The following is a 14287-nucleotide window of genomic DNA, read 5'->3' on the forward strand; positions in this document are numbered from 1 at the left end:
TCATCCTCCTTTTCCTATTTTAACAAGAAAGGAAATGATCAAAACTAGGTTGTTAACAACATTATAAACTATATTAATTGAAGGAACTTAGTTGCGGATGAGTCGAACTTTCTCTTCTCTTTGAAGTAAATAATACTATTAATATCCCTCTGGTTTCTAGAGGTTTTTCAATATCACTGTTTTTTAGAATTTAGAATTAAAAAGCAACCATTGTAGTTCTTTTTGACAAACCAAAAAGTTGCAAAGACATTTTGACTGCATCACATAATGTTTTCCGTTTCAAAAGGCTTCTGACAACACAATTATCACAAAAACTTTTTTCCGGAGAGAAGTATTGAAAAGGTTAAAAAAGGACTGACCAAAATGAATGAAAAGAAAACAAGAGTCCAATTGTTAGCCGCGACATCTCTTGATGACACTTGTCGTCAGCTCTGGTCCAAAAGTAACCTTAAATGCAAAGAAAGCCGGTACATTCATCAAATTGTTCATTTTTGCCCTTGTTCATTACATATTATATAAATTCAGAAGAGACCTTTCATTTATCTTTACTCCATCAGCGCCAGCAGTTGGTTCTTGTCTTTCAACCTTCGAGGAGCAGTTAGAGGGTGCAAAAACAGTTTATGTATAAATCAGCGTGCTCAACTATATAATTGGTTGTACAGCTAGTGGTTTTTAGATATAATTTTACTGAAACCTATGAGTACACGTCTATACATATTTTCGTCCCCAACTCAGGGTACCATAAAAAGGTCCATATTTTTCTCGTTCTCTCAAAATGAAAAAAAAAGGTGGGTGAAAGTGTGCAAAGCATCCTGGGATAATGTAAAATGACTAGGCACTGTCATTTGAGATTGAGTAACGTACAACAATTAGATAATAATGATCTCCTAATCAATCGGCATCCAATGGAATTACTGGAAGAGAATGAAATAATGGACATATTACCAAAAAAAAGTTGACATCGTAAATCTGATAGAAGTTATAGCACAAGAGCAAAACATAATTCAACAATTTAAACAGTGCAATGTACATATGACACCGAGTAAATTATGCCTCTAGTTACCAACTCATTGACTTTTTATGTATACATGTTAGTTGTTCCCTCATTAAATTTTCAAGCAAGACTTGATCCTTCGTGTATCTTTAAGCTATCCCAGCACTACCTGAGCATATCAAGAAATTAGTAATTGCTTCTAGAAACCCATGAAAAGTTGATAAAACAAGTCAGAGGGAGAAAGCATACGGAGCTTAACTATTTAGAATTTTCTGGTCGACCAAGTGCACCTGCCTCTATTTTGATTTGTTTCCAACAGAAGTCGGTTCCAAGAAATTCATGCTTTTGCGACATCTTGAATGTGCTGTGAATGGCTTTTGCCTGGAGGAATAAAAATAAGGTCCTCCCAGCCAGAATGTCTCTGACTTATCTGCCACGGGAAATACAGAGAAGCTAAGAGAAGTAAACGACAAGGGAGGGGAGGAGGGTACCATGTTAGAATGGTGTTGTTTTTGCTTTAACAAAGGATAGAATAAAAAATCTTTAAGATTTTAACTCACAGAATATTTCATCTATAGACCATTTGAAATTTAAATTTTGAGGATCAGCTTCATCCCTTATAATTTACCCCTCCTGCACGTGTGTCCCTTTCCCCAGAACCATATTGGCCCAGTACCAAACTCAACATAAACTTAAAACAATCAAACAATAAGAAAGAGCATAAAGATTGAGAAATGATGCCTGTGTTTTTATTCTCCAATTCTTCCTTACAATTTCCAGCAAGGAACAAATTTAACAATGTGCAAACATCTTTTGACAGTATAGACTGCAGCATTTAATTTTTGGTATTATCTTCATTTCTTCAGAAAAGAATGGGAGGGGGGTTGAAGCTGGTAGATTAGTCATGTATTCTGGTAGATTAGTCATGTTACTTTCTTTTTCTGAAATCAATAATTATCATATTGGTTCCCCAACAAGTTTCTGGGGGAGACGTAATTGATTGATCAATATGACATCAATTATCTGAACTCAATGGTGCGAAAGTTCATCATTACAAGGTGTGTAGTGCGAGAACAAATGTTATTGGTGCAAACAGAAGCAAGGAGACAAATAATTCAAAGTATAATAAACCTTTTAAAATATTAAATCCTAACAACATATAAAATGTCCAAGCACCTACCTCCATTTTTTTAAGGACGTCTTCCAAACTCCCCACCTGTTAATGAGGAAAAAGAATACTAGTAGTTAATGTTAGCTGCTATAGTGCCTTGTTAATTAACAATGGCAGATCAAACAACAAAAAACTTGACGAATGCAGAAAAGCCAGCAAACATAGGCCTTTCATGGACAAGCCTGAGATAGTAAGTCCAATAGGAATCTTTAGAAAAGAACAGGAACACTGTTCTTTTGATAGCTTAGTTACATAGAGAGGATTTTTAAACAGCACAATGTTAATGTCCTTCGCATTCATCAAACCTCTTTCAGGGTTATTAGCTCCATTTCCTTCTCATAACTGATGTAGGAGATTTTATATTAACGTTATAAATAACTAGGGAAACGTAGCTCTATATTTCAAGTAACTACTTTAAAAATAGGACTTTCAACTGTTAATCCTCTCCATTGCATGCTAAATTTAATATGTTATGCTCTCCAAATGGAACTTGTTGCATGTGAACTCAAATTTAAAAATCCTCTCCACACCTTTAGTTTGGAAAGAATTTTCCAGCAATTTTACTTCTACCAGCATGCCTCAAACGAAAAAAGTGAAAGACATTATGGAAGCAACATACCCCCCCCCCCCCCCCAAAAAAAAACCCCCCAAAAAAAACAAAAGAAAAAGAACACACTTATGGAAGTGAACAGTGCAGGGAATGAAACAAACTATGCATAATTATTAAAAAAGCATCTTTGGAGATTCAGACAATGCTAAGCTTGATAAAAGAAAGATTATGCCAATAAAATTTACTCCAAGAAACTTATTTAAAAATCTCAAAGACATTCTACATTCACCTTTTACAATTTTTGAACATTCTAAAACTATCTGCATGCCCTATTGGAAAGCAAATAGAAAGAGTGATTATGATACCATAATGTGCTGAGAAGCACCTCCTCTAGATGCCCTTGACGATAATTCCTTTTCTATATCTTCCTGTATACCAACAAATGAATTCAATTGATAACCATCATGAAATTTTTTTATATCTTCTGACTGTACAAGATATAATTACATTCTACATTTCAAGATGCTAAACCAACATACCTTTCGAAAGTATATTGGACAGTATCGCCTGTTTCTTTTTTTCACAACTAGGAGGTCAGACTGCAGGAGATAAAAAAATCTAAAGAATTAAGTGGAGTTTAACCATATTCAGTACAGTCCTCCCTCAATATATAAATTTTCCATAAGAAACTTTGCAGTGAGTGAAGTTCGTAATTCTAAAAAATACACAGGCTGAGTATATAATTCTCATAGGTTTTCTAGCATATAGTTGGCAAAGAAGTTTATATGGTACCTGGAAAACAGGGACTCCATCAAATCCAGTCTTTACATCAGAAGCTTTTAACTGTCACAGTAAAAAGTCAATGTTAAAATGAACAGATTTATTAAGCACACATTAAAATGAACATGTTTATGAAAAAGAGATTTTTTCCTTGTTAAGAGGAGGAGAAGGAGACAGAGATCAGGTGGCAGTGGACGTGAAGCCATTAGTAATCTATGCATCGCTAGAATCAAAATCTGCTAGGCTAGCGAGCAAGAGCCTACGTACAAGGCATGTCAGTAACCCGAGTTCATATCTTGGGAGGACCTCCATTTTGGAAATCTTAAGTTTATCAGCAAAAAAAAAAAAGGCAAGGGCAGGTCAGTGACATTCAGAATTGGTGGGCTGCAATCAATTTTACTGCATCTGTTCATTAGTCAAAACTACATGCCAGCGTACTTTCACTTAAAATTATTACATGTAGATGAATATATAGTATAACTTCACTTGCACAACCGGAACAGGAACCCTATGCAATACTACTGAATTCAGAGAAAACTACAAGGATCCCAGACCCAAAATTTAAGTAAGACCAATGAGGATAACAACCTCTATTGCATTCTGAACTTGAACAGGATCTGGCAAAAATCGAAATGCGATTCCTTCAACCTTCAACATATAAACCTGCAAGTTGACACAGAACCAAGTAGGTGTAACCAATCAAAATATGATACTAGTGTCTAGTAACACCTCTAAGAAATGGAAAAACAAAATAAGAAATTCTTGGACATACAGATAACTGCAACTAGTTGCAATAGATTACTTAATGTAACTGGACCTGTTAAGTAGAGATTAAAAATGTCTTCCATTCATAAATTAGGCTTCAATTTTTCCTTTTTAGTTTAATAACTGAAGAAGAGATATTAAATGGGCCTAATCATAAGTCTGAGGCACAAAAAAGTGTATGATATGATCTTTTTCCCTTATGAATACAAGATATGAAATGTCTGACAATGCAAACGCCTTATCTTAAAGATGTAAAAATGTGAACAAATCACTAAACAGAAAGGTAAAGGGAAATGGCTCAATGAAATTGTTAACCCTGTGGAGGCCAGGTAATCTAACTGAGCCTTGACTCAAGGGACACCTTTGAAAATTTTTGCCTATTGCAAAATAGGATGCAGGGTCTGTTTTGACTCAATCAATCAGCTATATGTCAATCCCAAACAAGTTAGGATCGGTATCTATATTCGAATCCGATTCTTTTTTGACTAATACACAATTTAAAAACCATCAAATTTTGTACCCATTCTTGCAAGAAGAAAATCTCAAATAAGCACAGAACAAGATTCAATATATACATATAACTATATCATCACTTTCACCAATCAATCTTGATGAGCACTAGACACAAATATTTGTTCATCACTAATACCATACATATTACCACATTCTCAGAGTCCTCATATTTTGCTAAAGTTCAAACTTTACACAATAAAAAGGCATTCTCTATAAAGTAATCCACGCATAAAGTATGCTATCTTTGTCTATTGAACCTACGAACTTGTAAAAAGTGCCTATAAAAATACCAAAAGCAGATAGTATATATTGGAAAGAAAAATTTAAAGCAAAAGTACAAAAACATTCACCTGATCAAGTGTCAGTGGAACTACCTTAGCTCCACCTCTAACTTCCCCCTTCCGCAACCGTACCTGAAAAAACCTCGCAGTTTATTTCTCCGCAAAACTAACCTTCCATTGTCTAACGATAATTTCTATATCAATTATCCAAAACTACACCTCAAAATCGCAAACTAATAAGCTCAGCATAATCAGGTCTGCTATCTTATGTATCTATCCCGCTCTATTACATTCTAATACTACTAAATATTACTACATAACTTAAAGGCAATCTTCCAATGCTAAACAATATGAAGTTAACAAGAAGTCTATAGAATGAACAAAATATGAAGTGAACCTGAGCGAGAAATGCCTCGGCATCCTCTTGACGGAAGCACAATAATCCGATTGATTTAGCACCGTTAGGGTCCGAAATGAGCACGAATTCATTGTTAGAATTGCTAACAGTGTATACAGATGTTCCAATTAGTGTCTTAGCCACATAGTCTGAGCTCAAACCAGCGTTTTTAGTGACCTTATCTTGACGCTGCGACACAGAGGCGAATGGAAGAGATAGAGGATAAGAATGCGATGCCGGCAGCGGCGGCGGCGGCGGCGGAATAAAGTCGGCGGCGAATTTTGAAGTCAGCCGTTTGGCTTCGTCGAAACGAGTGGCGAGTTCGGCACCGAGTCGGGACCAGTGTTGGTGGACGAAGGTGGAAAGAGAGAGCAGAGGACTACTGGAGGGTCCGAATCCGATTGAGGGTTTGGACTCCATTGTTGTTCAGTGAGAAGGGGGGAACGGAATTCGGAGAAGAAGGCTTTCATATTTCAAGTTTGGGCTTCAGTTCTACCTGGGTTTATCATTAAGTCCAGCTGTCGTTGGATCTACATAACCCATCTCCAAAAACCCATTATTGTTTGTCCACTGGGCTGAGTCAGGCTTTGGGGATTGAGTATCTTAGACATTAGTTAGCAAAAATATTTGAGTGAAAATAGCACGGGCTAACCAGTTTTTGAACTGGTAATTAAAAAATAGCTAATATTTTGCTGCAACACATAAAATTTCAGCACAATATACTGGAGATTGATGCATCTGTATCTGAACTTCCAGCATATTATGATGGAACTCCAACACACGGAAAGTTCCAGCATAATATATTGGAGATTGGAGCACTTGTGTATGAACTTCCAGCATATTATGCCGGACCAGTATATTATACTGGAACTCCAGTATATTATGCTGGAAGTCCAGTATATTATACTGGAACTCCAGTATATTATGTTAAAAGTCCAGTATACTATGTTGCAAGTCCAGTATATTATACTGAAATATTTTCCGGATTTTGAACAATATTTTCATTCAGATTTATCTTTACATAAAAAGTGGCTAAATTTCGATTACTTTTGAAATTGTGGCTATTTTTTAATTACCACTTGTAAATCTGGCTATTTCTGAATTTCACCCAATATTTGAAGAATTAACCCAACTAGTTATCCACCCAATCGCTTAAACTAAAAATAGCTGGTAGAGGTATAATATATGCATAATTTTTGTATTATATGTGTTTAAATATGTATAATCAATATATAAACTATGTATATGGCTAGAAAAGAATCAACAATGAATATCGCTGGCCATTTGTGTAAAGATCCCAATATTTCTACTTGGGTAACTGCGAATAGTTCTATAAGGCTATATGGGCGCTGATATTTAAATATTGTCTTCGTTTATGAAAATATTTAAAAAATGACCCTTGATCCCACACACATTTATTGGTTGTTAGAGAATTTTTATTGGATTGGTAGATTTTATATTATATTTATTCTACCATATTATTAATTATTCATAAATTCTATCTAGTTGGCATTACGTTATGATTGTTCAATTGTTCGTAAAACTTTTACTATATTGGCATGACTTTGTTTAACTGCGTTCGATCTATTTATGTAATGACTCAACCGGTCATTTTGACTTTTAAAACCACGTTCCCCTAAATAAAACTCCATGTATGTGCTTTTACTAATTTATGACTTGTGGGGACAGTTGGTTCGGAATTTGAAAGTGTTCGGGTTGAAATCGAAACACTTGGTTCCTTAGTTTGTCTTTAAAAGGCTAAGTTTGACCTCGGTCAACATTTTAAGAAAACGACCCCGAAATAGGGATTTGACGGTTCCAATAGATTTGTATGATAATTTTGGACTTAGGCGTATATTCGAATCGGATTTTGGAGAAACCGGGAGCGTTTCGGTGCTTAATAATGAAAATTAATTATTTAAAGGTTTAAGGTTCTTTAAATTTGGTTTGGAGTAGGTTTTGGAGTAATTGAGGCCCGTTTGAAATTTCGAGCTTAGGAATAGTTCCGTATGGTGATTTAAGACTTACACGCAAATCTTGGTGTCATTCCAGGTAGTATAAGTATGATTCGGTGCGTTCGGAGGAATTTACAAACTTGAAGTTCATATTTTGATCCAATTCAGTTTTGGGGTATGATTCTTAGTTTCGTTATTGATTTACGTATTTTGAGAGTTCGAACAAGTCCGTGTTATGTTTACAGACTTGTTGGCACATTTGGACGGGGTCCCGGGGGGCTCGGGTGAGTTTTGAACCACCCGGGGCTAAGTTGGAAAAAATAGAAATTCCAGTTCTGGTTTCCTTCTTCGCGAACACGGAAGAACCTTCGCATTCGCGGAAGAACCCTTGCGTTCGTGAAGAAAGAAAAATGGTAGTTAGGCAATTTCCCTTCGTGTTCGCGTGGAGGGTGACGTGTTCGTGAAGCCCGGGATTTTTGGCCTACGCGTTCGCAAAGGAGGACTGGGGTAGGGGTGAAATTACCCTACGCATTCGCGAAGGGCAGGCCAGGAAAGCCTTCGCGTTCGCGAGACCCTTGTCGCGTTCGCGAAGGGCATTTTTGAGGCTGTGGAATTTTGCCTTCGCGAACGCGAGGCCTCTGTCGCGTTCGCGAAGAAGGGGCCGACAGTGCTGAGCAGAATGTCTTAAAAAAGGGATTTCACCATTTTTAACCCTATTTCATTCATTCTTGGGCGCTTTTTGAGCTTTTTGAGAGGGGATTTCAACTAGCAACTTGAAGGTAAGTTAATTCTACACACTTTGAGTTAAATACATAGAATATGGGTAGGTTATAACCTGTAAATCTTGAAAGTCTAGGGTTTACATGAAAAACCTAGATTTATATAAAAATGAGATTTTAACCACGAAAATGGTTATGGAATTGAATGAAAATTGTATATTTGAGTTCTTGAAATTATGGGTAACGTTTTCCTCCGAAAATTTTCGGAATCCGGGTATGTGGGCACGAGGTGAATTTTAAGAATTTTATCATTTTGGGTTGGGTAGTTAAATCAATAGCCTAATTTTGAATTATTGAGTATGTATTAATTATTATGTATAACATTTGGATAGTTTCGAAATTTTCGGCATTGAATTGAGACTTTAACGCGACGTTGTGATCGGGAAGTGGGCTTGAGACAAGGTAAGTCTCTTGTCTAACCTCGTAAGAGAGAATTTACCCCATAGGTAATTTAAATTAATAATTATTGCTAATTGTAGGGGCTACGTACGCACGAGGTGATGAGAGTCCGTAAGTAGCTACTATTTATGCTAAGTCCGGGTAGTTTAGGACTCAAATCATGAATTACGTGTGATAATTGTATCCTTTATTTAACTAAAGTGTTGGAACTATATTGTAAATTGTTAGAGAAAATAGTAAAAGACTAAAATTTCACGTACTTGAATTTTTGTGAAAAATCTTTAACTGTTGATTGAAATTTGTATATCCTCTTGTATTAATCTTATAATATATATATTCTCATTCCGAAGGTACATAAGAAAATGTCCTCCTTTCTTGTGGAGCGGACTGAATGCCTCGGCAGTATAGATGCATCTATGGATCGTACCGCACGTCCCTTGGCAGTATACACGACACTCTGGATTGGGTCGTACGACCTCGGCAGACATCGTACCTAATAATAATAATTACACGATACCTTGATATTTTAATTGCAGCTTGTGAGGCTAATTGATAAATTGAAAAATTATCGAAATTTAATGAAATAATTATTTCTGTTGTTAAGGGAATTATTGTTGTTCACATGAATCATGCTTTTTTAAATATTCTACTTTTAAATTTTATTGGCCTATAGTGAGTGTCAATGTCGACCTCTCGTCACTACTTCTTCGAGATTAGGCTTGATACTCACTGGGTACACGTTGTTTACGTACTCATGCTACACTTGCTGCACTTTTTTGTTCATGACCTGAGACATGTGCTATAGTTGGACCTACCGATGCATACCCATGTCATCCCGAGTCTTAGTGGTGAGCTGCCTTTTTGAGCCGTTCTGCAGCAACTAATGCCTCTTCTTGCATTTGTATTCTGTCTACTTTATTTCAGACAATATTTAGAAATTTTGTATAATCTACTAGATGCTCATACACTTGTGACACCAGGTCTTTGCGCACACACTAGTAGAATTTTGAATTTAATTAATTTTTCTTGGTTTTTAATTAATCAGATCTTTTCATATTTCTTATTTTGTTTTAATTTATTTGCAAGTATGAAGGGTTTAATAAATCATATAATTATTTAAGAAATTTAATATTTGTGTAACTCACTAGTCGGCTTGCCTAGCTGTGAAGTTGGGCACCATCACGACCTATATGTGAAATTGGGTCGTGACAATTTATTAGATTGTTCACAAACTCTAACCATTTAGCATAATTCTATGCTTGTTCAATTATTCACCAAAGTCTATCATATTGGTATGACTTTGTGGTATCTGCAATTGATCTATCTGTTAAATTGTTCATCAAAGTCTACCCTAACGGTATAATTTTTTTATGTTATTCAACAAAGTGTTCTTCGAAATTATAATTCCAATTCAATCATACCATCCCAAATATACTCCAAATGGTCTCAATTTTGAAACAAAACCTCCAAATACCAACACTTTTTTTGTACCAAAGTAAAGAATGGATATATATATATATATATATTTTGAAACAAAACCTCCAAATACCAACACTTTTTTTGTACCAAAGTAAAGAATGGATATATATATATATATATATATATATATATAGCATTGTGGTTAAGCCAAGTGGCAAGCTATTAAAAAGCCACTTGGCATTCTTAAAATGAGTTTAGAGGGAGATTTTCAAATAATAAAATAGAACTTATATTGAATCCCATTTAATGGAAACCTTAGTTTTTAAAAACAAAATTAGTTTGACTCTTATATGGCAATCTTCAATTCAATTTTGCTATAAATCTTTAATTGTTTCATCTCCGGCTAAGTAGTTTCCTTTGTCTAGACAAATATGAAAAAAGAAAAAGTAGGGATTTATTAAGATAATTAAAAATTGTATCAATTTTCTATAAAGATGCAGATATCATATAGAATTCTATAGTTATGGAAACAAACAAAAAGAAAAGAAAAACATCGAAACATTCATGGATATAAAAAGCTATAGGAATTACTTTAACAAAAAGGAAGACGAAATAAATAAAGCTATATGAATTGTTAAAAAAGAAAAAAAAATATAAATTGCTCTTCCACACCGTGCATTTGATATATAAAACTGTTTATGCGTTTGAAATATAGTAACTAAAAGAGTTTTATTTGTTTTCACATTTTTCCTTTTATTCATAAATAAATTGAAGTATTACTGTAAGAGCAAAAGAACAAACAACAAAAATATTGAAAGGAAGATAAAGACTTAATTATTAGTTTTGTTCTAAAATTGACATGTGACTTTTTATTAGCCTCCCATTAATGGTGTAATGACCCAAAAGGTCATCTCATGTTTTAGAACTCGATTCTGCGCTATTAAGCCTTAAAAATCTTATTTTTATCCTCCTCGATTTGCGTGTGCAGTCCGGGCTTGTTTCCGAAAAGATTTTATGTTGAAAATTGATGAAAATAATTTTTTTGCCTTAAAAGTCGATTTTAGTTGATTTCGGTCAATATTTTAAGTAAATGGACCCGGACTCATATTTTGACGGTCTCAGTGGGTCCGTAATGAAATATGGGACCTGGGCATATGCCCGGAATCGAATTCGGAGGTCCCTAGCTCGAGTTATGAATTTTTGATGAAAATTAAAAAGCCTGAAAATCTAATGTCTTTAAGAATTGATTGATGTTTGACATTGTTAGTACCGGATCCGTATTTTAGTTTTGGAACCCGATACAGGTTCATTATTATATTTAAGACTTGTCTGTAGAATTTGATGAGAAACGGAATTGGTTTGACGTGATTCGGATGTCCGGATGAGAAAGTAGAAGTTTCAAAGTTTTCTTCAAAATTTCATTTGAATTTATGCTAAATTTGTAGTTCTAGGTGTTATTTTGACGATCACGCGAGCAAGTTCATATGATATTTTTAGACTTGTGTGCACTTTTGGTTTAGAACCCCGAGGGCTCGGGTGAGTTTCGGATAGGCTACGGAGTGAATTGAACATAGAAATCATAGCTGCTGTGCTTCAGGTCTGCAGACTTCGCAAATGCGAGCATTGCATTTGCGAAGAAGCTTCGCATTTGCGAGAAGTGGGGTTGGAAGGGGTCCTTCTCATTTGCGAAGTTCAGGATCGCAATTGCGATCATCACAGGCCGCATTTTCGAACGATTGTTTGCATTTGCCAAGATGGACTGGGATTGGGATTCTCGCATTTGCGAGATTTCTGTCGCATTTGCGATGGTTCAATGTTCGCAATTGCGAACAAATGGTTCGCATTTGCCAAGGCAACAGAGATACGAGGAGTTCGCATTTGTGATATTTTTCTCTCATTTGCGGGCTTTGCATTTGCGAAGCCCAAGTCGCAAATGCGACATCTACAACTGATCAAAATGACTTTTGGACAGGATTTTTGATTCATTTCCCAAATTTTCAAAACCTAAAACACAAGTGGCGATTTTCCAAAGACCATTTCTTCCCCAAATCATAGGTAAGTGACTCTAAACTAGTTTCTTTCAATCTTTCACTATATTTTACAAGATTTCAACCTAAAATCTAAGGTTTTCATGGTGGAATTGGGGATTTTTGGGTAGAAACTAGGGATTTCGAAATTTGGGGATTTAGACCTCAAATTGAGGTCAGATTCTAACACCAATTATATATTCGGACTCGGGGGTGAATGGGTAATCGGGTTTTTGTCCGAATTTCGGGTTTGGACCAGGCGGGTCTGGGTGTTGACTTTTGTTGTCTTTTCCAAAAATGGCCTAAATTGAATTCCTTGCAATCATGGGTAGTTCCTAAAGCTTAAATTGAATCATTGGTTGATGATTTACTAGATTCTATTGGTCCGGAGGCTTGTGTGAAAGGAAAAGTTGTGATTGAACTTTGAGTTTGGCCGTTGGAGCGAGGTAAGTATCATGGTTAACCCTGGCTTGAGGGATTAGGTATTATTCGCTTATTTGCTACGTGTTTGTATGTTGAGTACAACGTATAGGTGAGGTGATGAGTACTTATGCGTTGTTGTCGAGTCATAACAACGCGAGTGAGTCTTATTATTGTAATTGTGGTATTCCTTGATCATATTGTTCATGATTAAACTAGCTATTCGTTATGTTGAATAACTCTTATTATGTTTTACGGAAATTGGTATTGATTGAGTATTGACTCAAAGTTGAGGTTAGTAACGTGGAATTGAATGTTGAAGTAAGACTTGTTCTTGATATTTCTATCTCCCTGTTGTTACTGTTCATTGTCTTGGTGAGGGAGAGTGTTAAAGCACGAAGGGTGATGTCGTGCAATATTTTGTGAGTGAGTGATAATACACGAAGGGTGATGCAGTGCCATGTTATGAGAGGGTTAATGCACGAAGGGTGATGCCGTATTGTTTCTATTGTTTCTTATTGTGAGCTTGAGAGTAAAAGGACGAAGGGTGATGTCGTGCACTTTCCTATAGTTTCTTATGGTGAGGTTGAGAGTAAAAGCATGAAGGGTGATGTCATGCACTTTCCTTTACTCTGTTTACTTGTTTCTTTCTGTCAAAGATATATCGATTGATCATGTTCTCATTCCTATTGTGATTCCTTGCCATGTAATCCCCTCAGCATGTTCCCTTCCCAATATTTCTTGCCTTGCTTCTTTAATTGTTGTTATTGTACAGGTTTATTTGTAGGTGTCTTGTCCTAGCCTCGTCACTACTTCGTCGTGGTTAAAATCGACACTTACCAGTACATGGGGTCGGTTGTATTGATACTGCACTTTGTACTTTCTGTGCAGATTTTGGTAACAGACCGAGTTGACCCTGAGTCTTGCTGCTGGCTTGATCTGTTTGGAGACCCAAGGTAGTCCTGTTGGCGTCTGCAGGCCCTGGCGGCCCCTTCTATGCATTTCCTTTACTTTTTCATTTGTATCGAAAACAATTGTATTTCCTTTAGATATTTACTTGTAATGAAATCTTAGAAGTTCGTGAATTGTGACTCCATATCCGCGTGGTAGTAATTAATGCAATTTTTCTTATATTATTCCGCACTCACTATATTCCATCTTAGCTAATTTGTTGTTATTTACTGAATGGAATAAGGATTGGTTTAATGATTTTCTAACGTTGGCTTGCCTAGTAAGTGAAATGTTAGGCGCCATTACGGTCCCGGCGGTGGAAATTCTGGGTCGTGACTTCAGGATGCTTTGGTCCGTTTGGTGGGCCTTATGGAGAGTGTGGCCCAGACTGGCTCATTTCCTATGGCACCAGCCGTCTCTCAAGCTGGAGGAGGAGCCCAGACTCCCACTACTCCCGTTCCGGAGAAGATAGCTCCCCAGTATCAGGCTCTAGCAGCTCAGCCTGTCAGAGTAGTTCAGCCGGTTGTTGCGGCACATACCGAAGATGGGTGAGCTATATCTTCTGAGGCTTTATGGAGATTGGACAAGTTCACCAAGCTCTTTCCAGTTCACTTCAGTGGTGCTCCTTCTGAGGATCCCAGGAGTATCTCGATAGTTATCACGAGGTTCTACGGAACATGCGTATAGTGGGGACTAATAGGGTCAATTTTGCTGCATTTCAGATGAATGGTTCCGCCAAAAAATGGTGGAGAGATTATTTGTTGACCAGCCCAGCTGGGTTGCCTGCTCTTACTTGGGACCAGTTTTCTCAGCTCTTTCTAGAGAAGTTTCTCCCTATCAAATTGAGGGAGGAGCATCGCCGTCAGTTCGAGCATCTCCAGCAGGG

General features: G+C 36.4%; 1 protein-coding gene across 4 annotated transcripts; it reads right to left on the reverse strand.

Moving 5' to 3' along the window:
- Nucleotides 1–941: 941 nt before the first annotated feature.
- LOC104118072 (protein TIC 22, chloroplastic) lies at nucleotides 942–5920 on the reverse strand. Of its 4 annotated transcripts, none has more exons than XM_033661776.2 (9): nucleotides 5452–5920; nucleotides 5124–5186; nucleotides 4084–4158; nucleotides 3508–3558; nucleotides 3255–3314; nucleotides 3081–3143; nucleotides 2175–2210; nucleotides 1254–1424; nucleotides 942–1159 (listed from the first exon to the last, which is right to left on the reverse strand). In XM_033661776.2, the coding sequence occupies exons 1-8, from the start codon at nucleotides 5869–5871 to the stop codon at nucleotides 1332–1334; spliced, it is 861 nt and encodes a 286-aa protein (XP_033517667.1). In that variant the 5' UTR covers nucleotides 5872–5920; the 3' UTR covers nucleotides 942–1159; nucleotides 1254–1331. The 4 variants fall into 4 exon arrangements, with proteins under 4 accessions (XP_033517667.1, XP_033517666.1, XP_033517669.1 ...); XM_033661775.2 differs by having other exon boundaries at nucleotides 942–1163; XM_033661778.2 differs by having other exon boundaries at nucleotides 1244–1424.
- Between the last annotated feature and the right edge of the window lie 8367 nt (nucleotides 5921–14287).

The sequence above is a fragment of the Nicotiana tomentosiformis genome, chromosome 4, assembly GCF_000390325.3.
Source record: "Nicotiana tomentosiformis chromosome 4, ASM39032v3, whole genome shotgun sequence".
Lineage (NCBI taxonomy): Eukaryota > Viridiplantae > Streptophyta > Magnoliopsida > Solanales > Solanaceae > Nicotiana > Nicotiana tomentosiformis.